The 16,011-nt window shown below is 35.2% G+C and overlaps 1 protein-coding gene across 1 annotated transcript in view; it reads left to right on the top strand.

The window, feature by feature from the left end:
* Positions 1-16,011, top strand: part of NKAIN2 (sodium/potassium transporting ATPase interacting 2) — a 984,828-nt gene that overhangs the window by 451,667 nt on the left and 517,150 nt on the right. The window contains exon 2 of the mRNA XM_034990494.1: positions 11,585-11,722. Within this exon, the coding sequence (XP_034846385.1) occupies positions 11,585-11,722 (138 nt within the window). The remainder of the gene's footprint in view (positions 1-11,584; positions 11,723-16,011) is intronic.

Raw genomic sequence — 16,011 nt, forward strand, 5'->3', positions numbered from 1 at the left:
AAAAATAGCATACCTCATGACAAATTCTAAAATGTTCCTGTAGCCATCTGAAATGATATTCTGTTGTATTCCTAGCTGCAATTTCTGATATAACCCACTGCTACGGTGACTGTCTAGTACATGGTAGTGATCTTGATAACATTTCTGCTTTCATTTCAACTCTTGATTGGCCTTTAGCAGTCAGAGTAAGTGAGGCTGTCATTCCATCTCCCATCCTTATGAAATTGAATTTTATGAAAGAGACGTAACCTAGAGTTTGAGAGGTTTGATTGACATCTTCCATATGGCTGCCTTGCTGTATTCAAAGAAATAGTGCCATGAAACCTCTGTTGGTGCCTTCATTTGGGGAGAACAGATGGGAGAAGGAGACAGGGAAGACACCAGAGTGCAGGACATTATGATGTCCACCTCTGTTCCCTGAGATGGTATGTGTGTGTCCACCTCCAATCCCAGCATCTGCTTAACAAGGAGCTCCAATGACAGTAACGACAATCTTAATGCATGGCCTCAAATGGGGGAGGGCAGGAGTACTGGAGTAGTATTTTATCTCATTTTGAATTCACAAAATAAAAATCTATACAAAGATAATAAGTACTTATTATCTTTGTATAATAAGTATAAGACCCAAACTGAAAGCTGCCTAGACTTTGCTTCTCTGATAATGATATATGAGGCATGTTTTGGACTCTTTCTCAGTTTTACAGAAAAAAAAAAAAAATATATATATATATCTATATATCTATCTATCTATCTATCTATCTATCTATCTATATATATATATATATATATCTGCATTTTTACCTAGTTGACAAATTTGAAATTCTCCAGATGGCAGCTTTAATATGTTTAATATGATTGTGCTGTTAAAAAATAGTAATAGAGTTTTCTCTAGAGAAAGCCATTTGCTATGAGAAAGCAATACGATATGATACATGAAAATAAGAACATTGCAAGCTATTTTTGTTATTTGGCTTTTACTGAGCTCTCGATGAATAATAATAATAAAAAGTCTATGCTGAGCAAACAGATGATACCGATGATGAACCTAGCAACTTATTTTGCCCAATTCCTTAAGTCTCTTTTTAAAATATAGTCAACTCATCTCTCATCTGTTTTTCTGCATATTGGTAATATTAGCCACATGGTGGATTTTTTGGTGTATACCTGCTACATGAGCAGTAGGAGATGTGGAAACGGATCAGAACCAGATATATAGATCCATAGCAGTGGTGTCACTTAAACAACTACATCTGGGCCCTCTTGAGAGTTTTGAGAATTTCTGCCCTAAGAACCATTGCAGATATTAGATATCTTATAGTATAATACTAATTCTGCCAGACAATATGAAAATTGATTCATTGCATCACCAGTTCCCAATCCCACACCTCACTGGTGCCTCAGACAGTGCTTTGCATCACCCAGCACTTACAATATGCCATCAGTGCTGGTAGAATACGTGATTCAAAAGTCCATGGCTGTGCTCTTCTGCACTGTAAGCAGTTTCTCCCTATGTTATGAATATTTATCCCATTTGTGTATTAGCCTTGGCTTGGATAAGTTAAGACTTTGTTGTGGAGATACTGGAAATTTCAAAGTCAGTGGTTACATTAAACTTTCTAATTCATACCTGTCGTGTGCTCTGTGTGAGGCATGAAAACTACCTAGAACAGCTGTCGTTTTGATGTGTTCTCATTCTTCTGAGAGGTTAGATTTCCACTGAGTAAAATTATTATAGACTCTGTGGAAAATCAAAATGGTGATCCACCTACCAAGAGGACCTGAGCTGTGATCATTTTAGTTCATTTCATATGAGTACAGGGAGGCCTTAAACTCCACATAGATGTCATCTTATTGTAACTTTGCAGGATTACTAGTCTACAGCATCAGTGGTATAAACTTTCAGCTTCTTTTCTTTTCTTTTTTTTTTTTTTTGGTTTTCAAAGTTTTGTTAGCTTATTTTATTTTCAAGAAGTTTCTGTCCTAACTGTAAATTTGTCTATCGAGAAATTGTGCAATTTGTAGAAATAGAGTAGTAGTAATAATAATGATTATTTTATAGGTTTATCATAATTATGTGTTTAAGCCATAGAGCTATATATAAAAATAGTTATTACTGTATATTTTTATCTTTTATCTTGGACAAAAAAAACTTCATATGTTACTTGCTTATCAAATTAAGGAAGTATTTGGTAATAAAGTAGAAATGATGCCCTAAAATTTTTGAAAGCAACAGCGTAGGGTTCTAGTATGTTATGGTTCTAGTAGTATGTTCTAGTGTGTTGTAAATACTTTGTGGTTGAAAACATGGACATTGAAGTTAGAGTAACTAGCTCTGTAATCATGATCTTGGTCATGGTATCAATTCCCTTATCTGTACAATAAAGGTAATGGTAGATAATCATTGTAGAATGCATGATTTAAAAGTAAGCATTAACTAAAAAAGCATATTAAAATCCTTATTATAATGCCTGATATATAATAAAGACTCAGTTTTTAATAACTATTGTATCAGAGGGGCACCTGGGTGGCTCAGTCAGTTAAGTGTCTGCCCTCAGCTCAGGTCATGATCTCAGGGTTCCTGGATTGAGCCCCACGTCAGGTTCCCTTCTCAGTCAGGAGTCTGCTTCTCCCTCTCCCCCTGCCTCTGACCCTGACTCATACTCTCTCCCTCTCTCTCTCTCTCTCTGTCAAATAAATACATAAAATCTTAAAAAAATAATTATTTTATTAGAATCCATACTCACTATTGTCAGAGGGCTTATATTTGTGTTATAAGGAGATACTAAGTTAAAAAATGTTAAATCCCTACTACAAAACATCAAATAATATGTAGTGATTTCACACACACACACACACACACACACGGTTTGGCATGTGAACATATAGATGAGGCAGTTATATGACTGGGTAAGTTCAGTTCAACAACAGACAAATAATATGATTTGTGCTCTAGTGTCAACTTATTGTGCTACATTTTTGGGTAATAATTTTAAAAAATCTAGTATAATATACTAGTCATCAACTTGTCTTTTGATAGTATGAATGTTAACTATGAAATGGTTATAAATTACTATGCAGAATGAATAGCTGTGGGAAATAATAAATGATTCTGTTATTACAACAACTAGAATATTAGCTGGCATATGCAGAATTACATATAAATGGCATTATTACACAAAATGGTGGGAAAAGTCCTAAAATATACTATTCAACTCTGATATGGGTCAATTAAATAGCCCTATTAATTTAATCTCAGAAATATGTGATTGACTGTATTTCAATAAAAATCTGTTAAGAAATACCATGGATTGTTTCAGTAATGCAGCTTATAAGAAAATGCACTTCTGTATGAGACATAAATACTTGTTTTTATTTAGTTTCTTTGAGTTTATGCCAAATCCTTCCCATTATTTTCTTGAAAATCTTTACTTTGCTTAACTGTGTGGAGACACAGTTTTTTAAATAAGGTGTGGAGAGGGAAAGAAAAACATGAAAGAAATTGTGATATTTGAAGCCTGTTCTTTGACATAACACTACAATAGATTAGATACATGGGGTGTTGAATCAGGCAGGAAAACATTCATTGAGGAAGACCTCCCCCTTCCCCCAGATAATTGAGGCTATCCATGTCTACATGTTATTATTTGCATTTGTGACCAATAAAATAAGAAATATTTGGTCGTCTCTAACTGAAATATTCTTGCAAGACCATTGATCTAGGATATTTGTACTAAAATACCAGTGTCTAAACTTGTAATGTGTTGATAAAATATGAATTAATTAGCAGCCATCTTAGGATGCAACTTAGGCATTGTAATAATTATATGCATTATTACTTTGATCTTCACGCAAATTATAAGAGCTATGTACTACATTTTCCCCATTTTAGAGATGAAGACGCTGAGATTCACAGAGATCAGGTGACTTCATGTGGTCGCATAGTGAGAATTTAAATACGATTTTTTGATCTAAGACTTGAGTTCTAAACCACTATGACCTGTTGACTTCTATTATAATTGAAGCCATTAGGGCCAGATCTCCTTTTGGGGGTGTTTTCATTATTTGTTGTTGTGGCTTATTCCTTTGTTTTGTATTTAAAGAAAAATAATTATGTGGGAGCAAACAGAAAATCCTTGGTTCAGTTGAAATAAGGTAAATTATCATTTGTGACCCAACACCTTACCAAATACCTTACAATTTTATTTTGTTCCCTTAGTGAATAAACACCCCAGCACACACACACACACACACACACACACTTGAAGACTGCAATTACTCAAGAGTTATTAAAACTTTTCAAGTAAAGCTCTGTGCTTGGCTCTGTCCATATCTTACAAATATAGTTATTATAGACCTTACTTCAAGTTTATTCTCTTCATTTCATATTTGAATCAGATCTCTTGGTGAGATGAAAGATTTGTGTCTAGATTATCTCCTGCAGATAATGTTTAAAAGCTGGCACATATATATATATATATATATATATATATATATATATATATATATGAGAACATATATGTTCTCACTTGTCCAATATGAACATAGAGAATCTTAAGCTTCGGAGCATCACTGATCATATTCATACAGAGTTTTGCTTTGTGATACTCTGGTATTTTAGACAATTTCACAAAGACCTCAGCACTTCAACAATATCATAAAGACCCAGAAAACCTCTCAAGTCTTTATAGCTTTCCTGGGGATTGGCTTAAAAAGAAGAGAAGGCAACATGGAGCATCCTTTATGATTCTAGATAAAACAGTCTAGCTTATGTTCAAGATTACAATGCACCATATGAGACTGCAGGGGAGGGTAAGTAACCAGAATGTAGATGAGATCTAGTGTGGCGAGACACACTAAATAAATACAGACATAAGAACTGGCAGCTTTGCCAAAATGGGCAGACAGCCAAGAAACAGAAGATGCAACAGGGAATCAGGTACAGGAGAATCATAAATCCAAGCCAAGATCTCAAAGCAGGGATAGAAAGAGCAGAGTCCTATATGGATCAAGGAGACAGTACCAGAACTGTTTCTTTAGCTCCTTCAGTGTTGTTTTAGTTCTCTATGAGGCAAGAAACAAAGAGTAGATACAACTGGGAACAAGAAATTGACCATAGTTGTCAGGAATGTAGGAAAAAGTCACAGCGATTTCTGTTGACAAAATTCTGATAAGCAGTTGGCTAGAAGAGGTTCTGTCTGGAAGTTTATGTAAACTTTCATAGTCCTATGGATGAAATAAGAACTTTGGACCCATTCTGGGAACTGTTACACCCATTTCAATTTTCATCATGATTTCCCCAAGTATTTCCTACTTTTTATGCTGTAACAGAGTTAATTTTATTAGTTACCTTCTCCTGCAGACAACTACAGTGCAAATCCTTCCTTTATAGATTCCTAAAATACAAATTCCACAATTTGTCTTTTATTGACTTTTAAAAGAAAGATTGTATTTATTTATTTGAGAGAGAGCAGGTGCATGCTGCGGGAAGGAGCAGACGGAGAGGACAAGCAGACTCTGTGCTGAGCCCGACTCAAGGCTTGACCCCACAACCTGAAATCAAGAGTTGGATGCCCGGGGTGCCTGGGTGGCTCAGTTGGTTAAGCGACTGCCTTCAGCTCAGGTCATGATCCTGGAGTCCCAGGATCGAGTCCCGCATCGGGCTCCCTGCTCAGCAGGGGGATCTGCTTCTCTCTCTGACCCTCCTCTCTCTCATGCTCTCTCTCTATCTCTCTCAATAAAATAAAATAAAAAATCTTAAAAAAAAAAAAGAGTTGGATGCCCAATGGTACTGAGCCACCCAAGCACCCATGTATTTTATTAACTTTTGATGAGTTTGTCATTTCCCTGAAGTTCACTTGGACAATGCAGAGGGATTTTAAATGGGAGTACTCTATTTGCTTAGCATCCCAGTCTGAGTCTATCTTATCTCTCCCCAGAGACCTGCATGTGGAGACAGTCTGAAAGTGTGGGTTCCTGAAAGAGAGTGAGGACAGTGAAATGGGAGAGAGTACAGGGAGAACAGGTGTGCCCATAGACAAATTCCATTTTAATCTATAATTTAGCACTAGAAACAATTTGGTTGTTCCTAACCTTTAATAACACACTTAAATTTCTTTTTAAATCAAGGAACCCATGTTCTACCATGACAGAATATAAAAGCCTATTTTTTCCTCTCAAGTTCTGTGTATAAGTTTTATTGCATATTAATTGTAATAACTTACAAGTTACATTTTAAGGGCATAAAATTACAGAAATATTTGGGAGAAAAATTTGTTAAGAAATCTTAGTAGTTATTACCAAAATGCAGTGTGTCAAGGAACCGATTCTGAGTCACCAATTGAAAACAACTAGCTATAAACATCCCATTACGGCTTTTAAAAAAATTTTTTTAAAGTGTTCACGCACGTGTAATTGCCTTGTTAATAAAGTTAAATGGCAATAGCTACCTAGGAAATATGAACAATTCTCAATTTACTATGCAATATATTTGAAGCATGCTTGTTTCAGACGAATATTCTCCTTTTAAGGGGTCAAACTTAACTTAGCAAATTATTTACTTAATTGGGCCCATTGAGGAGCATGGAGTTAGTGTCTTCCAATTTGAAAAGTCAATAGATACATTTATCCTAAAGGCGTTTCACAGGTGCTTTTTATGAATATTTGTTGTCATTGTTAGTAAGATAAATTCTATTTAATGTACTTATAAGAAAACTTTTTCAGTTGAAGCTACTCTACTAGATAAACAATGACTACTAAAATTCATGTTTACTATAATGCAAAAGAGAGGAGTCATTTTCATGTTTAATCTGTATATCAAAGAGAATTAATGACACTTTTTATAATATTTGGGATTTTCCAATCAGAATTTTCAGCTGTTCAGCATTTTCACTTCTGGGGATTTAGCCTATGGACGTACCAACACCCATGTACAAGGTTGTTTAATGCACTCAGGTGTGTTATAGCCAAAAATTGAAAACCAAATGAATATCTGTTAAAATAGAATGCTTAAGTAAGGATATAATGAGGTAGATCTATACATGTCGGATGTAGTAATGTAGGGAAACATCCACAAACATCATAAAGAGCAAGATAAAAAGCCACATCTACATTGCAATCCTATTTATGTAAATGAAATTATGTGAAAAAATTTCACACACATATATATGACAGATAAACGTGTATATGCTTGCATGTACATACAATATTTTCCTGAAAAGCTAGATACTTAATAGTGCTTCCCCAAACTGACACAAGTTGCTTTTGGGGAAAGGGAGTAGGACTGATGTTTTCTTCTAAGTTTGTTAAGTGCCTAAATGAACGTTGTACCTTCTGTTTTAAGGCTGTTGCAACCTCTGTAACAGAGATAGAGAAAGAGAGAAAAAGATAATTAAGTTATGGGTCACTTTATCCATACAAAACTTTCAAAGAGAATTTTATTTAACCCAAATTGAAACTGTGGTAAAAATAATATGAAATTTCAAGTAGGGATTTTTCCCAGGAAGAAAAGGATAATTGAAAATGACAAAAACTACCAATACAAACAATCACATTAATGATATAAAAGAAAAGAATAAAGTGATTATCCCAATAGATGCAGAGGTAATAAATGATAAAGATTAGCCTCGATTTATATTAACAAATAGAAACTTCATAAATAATAGTATTCTTTTTTTTATCATGTTAGTCACCATACATCATTAGTTTTTGATGTAGTGTTCCATAACTCATTGTCTGTGTATAACACCCAGTGCTCCATGCAGCATGTGCCCTCTTTAATACCCATCACCAGGCTAACCCAACCCCCCACGACCCTCCCCTCTAGAACCCTCAGTTTATTTCTCAGAGTCCATAATCTCTCATGGTTCATCTCCCCCTCCGATTTCCCCCCCTTCATTTTCCCCCCAATGTTTATAGCAGCAATGTCCACAATAGCCAAACTATGGAAAGAGCCAAGATGTCCATTGACAGATGAATGGATAAAGAAGATGTGGTATATATCTAGAATGAAATAGTATGCAGCCATCAAAAGGAGGGAAATAATAGTATTCTAAGAGAACAGAAATCTTTGTGGAAAGCACCAAGTTATGCATTAATAACAGACTACCATCGAGAAGCCAAGCCCAAAGAACTAAATTTATATAGAGCTAAACAGACAAGCATGAAAGAGACTTATTCCATAAGACCTTTTATTTGAAAATGACACATAGAAACAACAACAATACAGAAAATCCCCAACTTACAAAAGTTTGACTTACGATTTTTTGACTTTATGATGGTGTGAAAGCAATATGTATTCACTAGAAAGTTACTTCAAATTGTGAATTTGGTTCTTTCCCCAGACTAGTGACATGCAGCACAATCCTCTCTAATTATACTGGGCAAGAGGCAGGGAGCCATGGCTCCCAGGTAACTACAAGGTCACAAGGGTAAACAACCAGTACCCTTACGGTCATCCTGTACCCATACAACCATTCCGTTTTTCACTGTGGGTACAGTATTCAATAGATTACATGAGATATCCAACACTTTATTATAAAATAGGCTTCATGTTAGACGGTGTTGCCCTACTGTTCGCTAATGTAAGTGTTCTGAGCACATTCAAGACAGGCCAGGCTAAGTCAGGATGTCTGGCAGGTGAAGTGTATTAAATGCATTTTTGACTTATGATATTTTCAACCCTTGATGGGTTTATCAGGATATAACCCTATTGTAAGTCAAGGAAGATCTGTATCTCTTTCTCAAGGCCATATACATATATTTGTATGCCGAGTATGGAAAGGACATAAAGCAAATATATTACAGAGGGTCCAGTGGGAGAAAGGAGAATAAACTGAGAACATGGGTTGAAGGAGGCAAATAAAATAAAATAAAACAAAAAAGAAGCTTTGCCTTGACTAATGTCATGAATTGACAAGTATGATCAAAGAAATTCTCTACATTATTTCACAATAAATAAGTAAGGTAAAAATGTAGCATATATCCTGTAAACGGCATAGACCTACAACATAAACTGTGAAAGCTTTTTGTTTTTGGACTAGGTTTGGTTTGGACTTTGTTTTTGGACAAGTCTGCAACATAAGGACATGGCTCAGCGATCATGCAGAGAGTCCTACGTTTTTGGGGTTTTGTTTGTTTGTTTAGCACTTAGCACTTCTAAGACATCAGGAGAATCACTTAGACACACTCCATCTTAGATTTCTTAATCTGAAAAATAAGACAGTATTGACCTCTCTGGGTTTTGCACAGAATCAATGAGATAATACATCACTGGAGTTTAGCATGAATGCCCATCATATGCTAAGTGTTTTAACTAATATTTGTTCTCCTGCCTCCAACCCCATCACCCTTCCAGTAATTCCATAGTTAATATGCTTTCAGGTGGAAAGGAATTCATAGAAAAGACTGCAAGTACTTCTATATATTGTTATTCCCGTTATACTCTCTAAATTTTTTAGCAAAATCTTTCCTTCTCCAGTCCCCAGCTCTAAATTATAGAACCTGTGATAAAACTACTTATGATGGCTAAGAGGGCCAATCAAAAACGGGTAAAAGCAGAAATATTATGTGAAGAGTTGCACATTAACTTATTCAATCTGCATAACCTTGTAAATAATGTTTGATGAAAGTATTAGTTCTGTTGTAAAAAAAGACTAATACATGTTGATGTAACTTCATTTAGCTGTGCAGGCTTAGCAAGTATATTATCATCTACATATTTTTTATAATTAACGATGGTGCTGCTATTTTCTTCCATAATTGGTGCATTTATTGAGAGATTTCCCACTGTTTGACTAATGTGTTTCATCCTCTATACTTTTTCCCTGCTGTGTCCCCACAGTTACGACTCTCAAAATTTATAGCGTTTAGATTCCTCTTGCTGCTGTTTACATTCCTACTTACTGTTTATTCATAGGATCAAGGCAGAGAGTTCTATGTTGGAGTGAGCTTTTATACAGATCATTAGCAATGGGGCTCTGAGAACAAACACTTATTTTTTGGTACCATTAAGGGATTCAAAAACAAGGTATATGTAATACTGCCTAACACCCGCAAATGGATCTCCTTTAAAAGGTGAAGTGTTGACTGCCTGATAGCAATTGAAGAAATGTTTCATCAGAAGGCAGTTCAAGGTTTATGAATCTGGAGTCATGTGCAGTGTTATTTACATTCCACTTTTGCAACTCCGGTGGGTATTGTGGATTTAGAATATGCAAGGTAGGACAGACCTGCATTCTCTCTTTTTTTAATCAAGGCCAAGACTAAGTGAAAATGAAGATTTGACAAGGCTAGATTACCATTACAGCCCTTACATGGTACCCAGTGTGCCTTAGGAAACAGAAGTGTTATGCAAACAGTTGTCATGAATTTATTTTCCTTTTTAATGCCTGATGGGAAAATGTGCTGTGCAGCTAAAGAAGTGCAGTGGGAATAATGATCATTCAAGAAATCTTCAAAGTGAGCTACTAAAAGCACACTGTCTATTTTGAAAGTTAGTATGTCCTTTTGACAAGAAATATCATTAAAGCATAGTGATGTTAGTAACTGAGGGGTTTTTAAATCCTTTTCCTTTAAAGCCTGCCCTTCCCCCCAAAATTATTGAATCTCTGTGTGGAAGATCATCAGGTCCTTTCACAATGTTTAACTCCAAACAGTTGATTATCATTCCACCTTAGGGAAGGCAGGAAGGATAAAGCTGGGTTTAACTCACCATTCCCCTTTTGCTTTGTTAGATCTGATGAACAGCTTGTGTTTTCTGGTTGGTTGGTTGGTTGGTTGATTTTATTTTTCTTCTCTTACTCCTCAGATTTGTACCTGTATCTTAACTGTAAAGTTGTAAGCACAGATCAATGTAGGATTATTTGAAATGACCTAAGTTCCTTGCTTTTATAACAGTGATGCTTTATTTTTATTTTTGTTTCCCATTGTTTTAATGTCCTTGTTGCACCCTTTTGCCAGTTATATAGGTAACAGGGTATGACAAAAAAAAAGTCATGTTTAATTTATAATCCAGTACTGTTTGAGGTAGAAGGACCCTAGACACTAGTCAAAATCATGTATTTTACAAATGAGGAATCAGAACCCCAGAGAAGGGGAAGACTTAGCTAGGGGACTACAGCTGTTGAGAGGCAGATTGAAGCCCAGAATCCGGATCGGTTGACTTGCTGACGACTTATTTTTCCTCTACATCAATCACCTTTGTTTTATTCCCAACTTGTATAATGACATTTGAGCAGATCCTAACAACAAACCCTTTGTGTGGACTTTGCAAACTTGCTGGTTGATGAATCCAAGTGTTAGACAGTGCATATGACAATATAATTTATCCTGAGCCTGCACAGATGATATCCTGTGACTATGGCCTGATGCCGCCACAAAATCATCCCTAAAAGGATTATAGCTGTCTGTGGATCTACAGCTTCCATAGTGTTTCTTTGAAATATACCTGAAAATGTCAGTCTCACTGTTAAAGACAGATGCCAGATTGAGTAACACAGTTATAATTGCTAATTATAATGCAATATGATCCTTTTTTCTCTCTCTCTCACCACTGTGCTTATCTATATATCCTGTTTTGCTATTCTAGGTTTGTGTGCTGGAGAGGCAAATATTTGACTTCCTTGGATATCAGTGGGCACCTATCCTGGCAAATTTTGTACATATTATTATCGTCATTCTTGGTTTATTTGGAACTATCCAATATAGACCTCGTTACATAACAGGAGTAAGTACCCTTCCTGCTTCTTTAAAGAAAAGTTGAAATAAAGATGCAAACTACAAATGTCTTGAACATTTATATGTATATCTCTCCATAAAGTACTATTAGGTTGTTTTCCTAGTTTCAGATTACATCTACAGTAACTGAACATGTCAAGTTTAAAACACTTGACAGTGAATGTAATCAGGTTGTGTTTTCATAAGTTATACTTCCAGCGACTATTCTATTGTAATTAAAAACAGAACTATGCCCCTATATTTCCAAACTATAAGATTATGTCCTTTGATTTAACAGATTTTGATGGGAATTTTCCCCATTTTAAATAATCATATTTTATAAATTGAATATAGTTTGAAATCAATACAAATGAATATATAGCTTTGATGTCAAAATATTTATATATATTGGAGTTAATGTTTGATACATTTGAAAGCCAGAAAAGTCTGGACCATAGTCTCTGTATTTTCCGTAATTCTCTTTTTGGTTCAGAGGAAGTATTTTGCATCTCCACTCAAGTTAAACTTACTTAACATAAAAGTGAAATCCAACTGTGTTGCAGTTGCTATGGGAACCATAACTTAGAATTTTTTACTTTGGTATGTGCCTCAGATCTCAGCTATAGCACTTCATTAATGTAGATTTTTTTTTTAGTTTCATCATTTTTTCTCTTCTATTTTTGACAAAGGAAAAGTCTATAAGCATTTTTTTAAAATTATAAAGCAATTTTGTGGTAAAGGAATATACATAAGCTAGTGCAGCTAAAGCTCTGCCTTATTCAACACAAACCAGCAAGGCTTCTCAGGTTTCACAAAGGCCTCCTTCACATAAAAGATGCCCTCCTCTGACCTGTTGTCTCAGTCATCTGGAACCTAGATAAAGCTCACTGGGACTGAAACAGACAATGTTGTGACAGCTGGACCAAGGGATCCACTGTCTGGCTAAGGATGAGTGAGAAACCCATAGCTTTCTTCTCTGGGTGCATGCCCAGAAATGAGTGCATGTCCCCTCTAAGGGTATATAGCCATGTAAAACATATAAAAAGTACAATGTGTTTTGTTGCAGGGTGAAGTTTTTCAATACACAAGATATGATACTACCATTCACTTTCTTACATAAATTATAATATGATCCAATATAGGGAAAATAGTACAGTGATTGGGAGTGGGTCTTCTGAAGTCATAATACCAGGATTGAAATCTTGTATCTGCCATTTTTTTTTAATTTTTAAACAAGCATGACCTCACCAATTTTTAGTTTTCCTACTTTTAAAATATGAGATTATATTAACTCATAAGCTTCAATTAATTAATTATAAGCCATTATATAAAAGATTCTTTTTTTTTAAAGATTTTATTTATTTGACACAGAGAGACACAGTGAGAGAGAGAACACAAGGTGTGGGGAAAGGGAGAAGCAGGCTTCCCGCGGAGCAGGGAACCCGATGCGGGGCTCGATGCGGGGCTCGATGAGGAGCTCGATCCCAGGACCTGGGATCATGACCTGAGCCAAAGGCAGACGCTTAATGACTGAGCCACCCAGGCGCCCCTATATGAAAGATTCTTAATTTAACTGTTCTCTTTCATTAGACTTTGAGGTTCTTCCATGATTTTATTTGTGTAAATAATGTTGCTGTAAGTATAATCTTATAAATATGTCATCTCCATTTCTGATAAAGTTCTTGGAATAAAAATCTAGATGTGGATAAAAATGTTTGAATAGTTTAAAAACTCAGGTTTGTTTGGAGGGATAAATGAATATCCTGTAAAATGTCCTTAGCACAATGCTTGGTATTTAAAAAGTGGTCAATAAAAGTTAGCTATAATATTTTTCTCCTGATTGTTATTATTGTGTGAAATGATACTAAATTGTATAGACTAGTGATAGGCTGGCAAGCAATTTAAAATAGACCAAGGGGTTCTAAGCTATTGGTTGAACAATTTTTTTCCTTTTATTCCAGGCTGCTATAACTCTTTAAACGATTTTGTAGGATTTCTATGTATCAAATTATAATCCCATCCCTTTAGATAAAATACATACCCACAGATCTTTTCAAGACAGGCTGTTTTGCTCTAGCATTAGCTGAGAATTAAAATGCCATGGGACACCTTTAAGATTGTTGGGTATTTTATATAACTAAGAGAGTCTCTGAAATCTTTCTGAGATCTTAACAATGGGTCTTAGAGCTACATCTTTTATTTGATCTCGACTTGCAAACAGCATTCTGAATTTGATCTTTTCCTTGAGACAGCGTCTCGCTTGGAAAACCTCTTGCCAGCTGAAGATGCTGTAAATGTGAAACCTTTATTTTCCAACTCCGCAAGTCCTGAGTTGGAAATAAATTCTCTAAATTCTGCTTAAAGCCTGAATTGTTCTCTTTTGTTCATCTCTCTCTTACAATTATCATATTATGTGTGGCTAAAAGGTGACAATACTGTCAGGTGTTTGCTTGGAAGTCCCCTTGGCCAGATCCACAAGTTGATAGGTATATTTTCTCTTCCTAGTATTGCAGCCAATGGTCAAGCTCATTGTTCTGATAGTAATTTATTGTGAATCCTTTTTTTCCCCAGTCCTCAAAAATGACTTCCTTACTGTCCTTCCTTTCTTCAGTGAGAGTCTCCTCATTGCCCTTATGGCCTCCACCTGTTACCTTTTCTCAAAGCGAATGCTGTGTTTTAGGTTTATGTTATAGTATCATTTCAGTTTGGGTACCGATTTCTGGTCTAGTTATTTATTTCTGTGTATTTTCTGTATAACAAACTTCTGAATAATCAAATTAATGGAATCTAATGTCCATGATGCTATGTTAAAGGTCAAAAGTCGATTCAGGAAAATAGAGAATTTGCCATAAAAATGGATTAAGATTTTTAATTTGCCTAAAGATGACAAAAGGAATTACAATGAAAAGAAATTTGAATGGAATCATAGATGCCAGAAATTGTGGTCATTGAAGAATCTGTGTTTAGCAGAAAAATGCGTAACTGGGGGCAAGCTGTAACTAACAATAATGTATTGTTGCTCTTAAGTAATTTCCAAAGGCTCCCTGTGCACTGGAGACCCAGATATGAACAGTGAAATTTATTTTTCTCTCCCCTAGCTATGTAGGCCTTTATTATTTCTTTATTTGCCGTTTTATATTCTTGCATTATAAAACAATTCAGTTTAGAAATAGAAATAAACTCATAATTTCACAAGTGAAAGTTACTATTAATATTTCTGCATATTTCCTTCATGTATGTGCAAATGAAACATATTAGATTCTGTTACATCTCAAATAGGTCTTCATCTCTTTCACATTATATCAAAGTTTTAAATTCATATAGATATTCATTTAACCTTTTACACTATTGTTGTTTATCATACTATATAATAATATATAACATATATTATGGGATGTTATATATTGTATATTATGTGATTTCCTTGTTTTCATGATACATAATTCCATATAATCATCTCCATAAAAATACTCTCATATTTATTTGTGATTTCAGCCCTTAGAAGAAATACCTCAGGGGGCGCCTGGGTGGCTCAGTTGGTTAAGCGACTGCCTTCGGCTCAGGTCATGATCCCAGGGTCCTGGGATCGAGTCCCACATCGGGCTCCCGGCTCAGCGGGGAGCCTGCTTCTCCCTCTGACCCTCTCCTCTCTCATGCTGTTTCTCTCTCGCTCACTCTCCAATAAATAAATAAATAAAATCTTAAAAAAAAAAAGAAATACCTCAGTATAATTAAATAATATGAACAATTTTAAGGTTCTTAGTATATAATTGGCAATTACCTATCCAAAATTATTTTACTGAATTATCCTCCCACAGAGGTACAGCAGAGTCTATTTTACTGCACTCTTGCTGACCCTGAATATTATCTGTTCTCACATTTGTCAATGTGATAGGAGAAAAAATGTCATTTTTGTTTTGAATTGCATTTCTTATCTTGACAGAGTTGGACTTTTTCATATGTTCATTAACTGTTTTCCATTTGTATATCCTTTTGGGGGGGACTGTCTTTTGGTTTGGATTTACCTTTGCTCAGTTTTTCTATGGAGTCTTAGTGTTTATCCTAACAGTTTTTATATATATATCCATCATATAGTAAAGATATTTATCCTTTAAGTATCATCAATTTTTATTTTGATGTTTATTATTTGTCTCTTGTTAAAATAAACTCCCTGTCCCTTTGTGGTATCTTCTGTTGCTTTACAAATTATAAAATTTAGGGGTGCCTGGGTGGCTCAGTCGGTTAAGTGTCCGACTCTTGATTTTGGCTCAGGTCATGATCTCACGGGGCTCAAACCCC

The sequence above is a fragment of the Mirounga leonina genome, unplaced genomic scaffold, assembly GCF_011800145.1.
Source record: "Mirounga leonina isolate KUSES-001 unplaced genomic scaffold, KU_Mleo_1.0 Mir_53, whole genome shotgun sequence".
In the NCBI taxonomy this organism is placed as follows: domain Eukaryota; kingdom Metazoa; phylum Chordata; class Mammalia; order Carnivora; family Phocidae; genus Mirounga; species Mirounga leonina.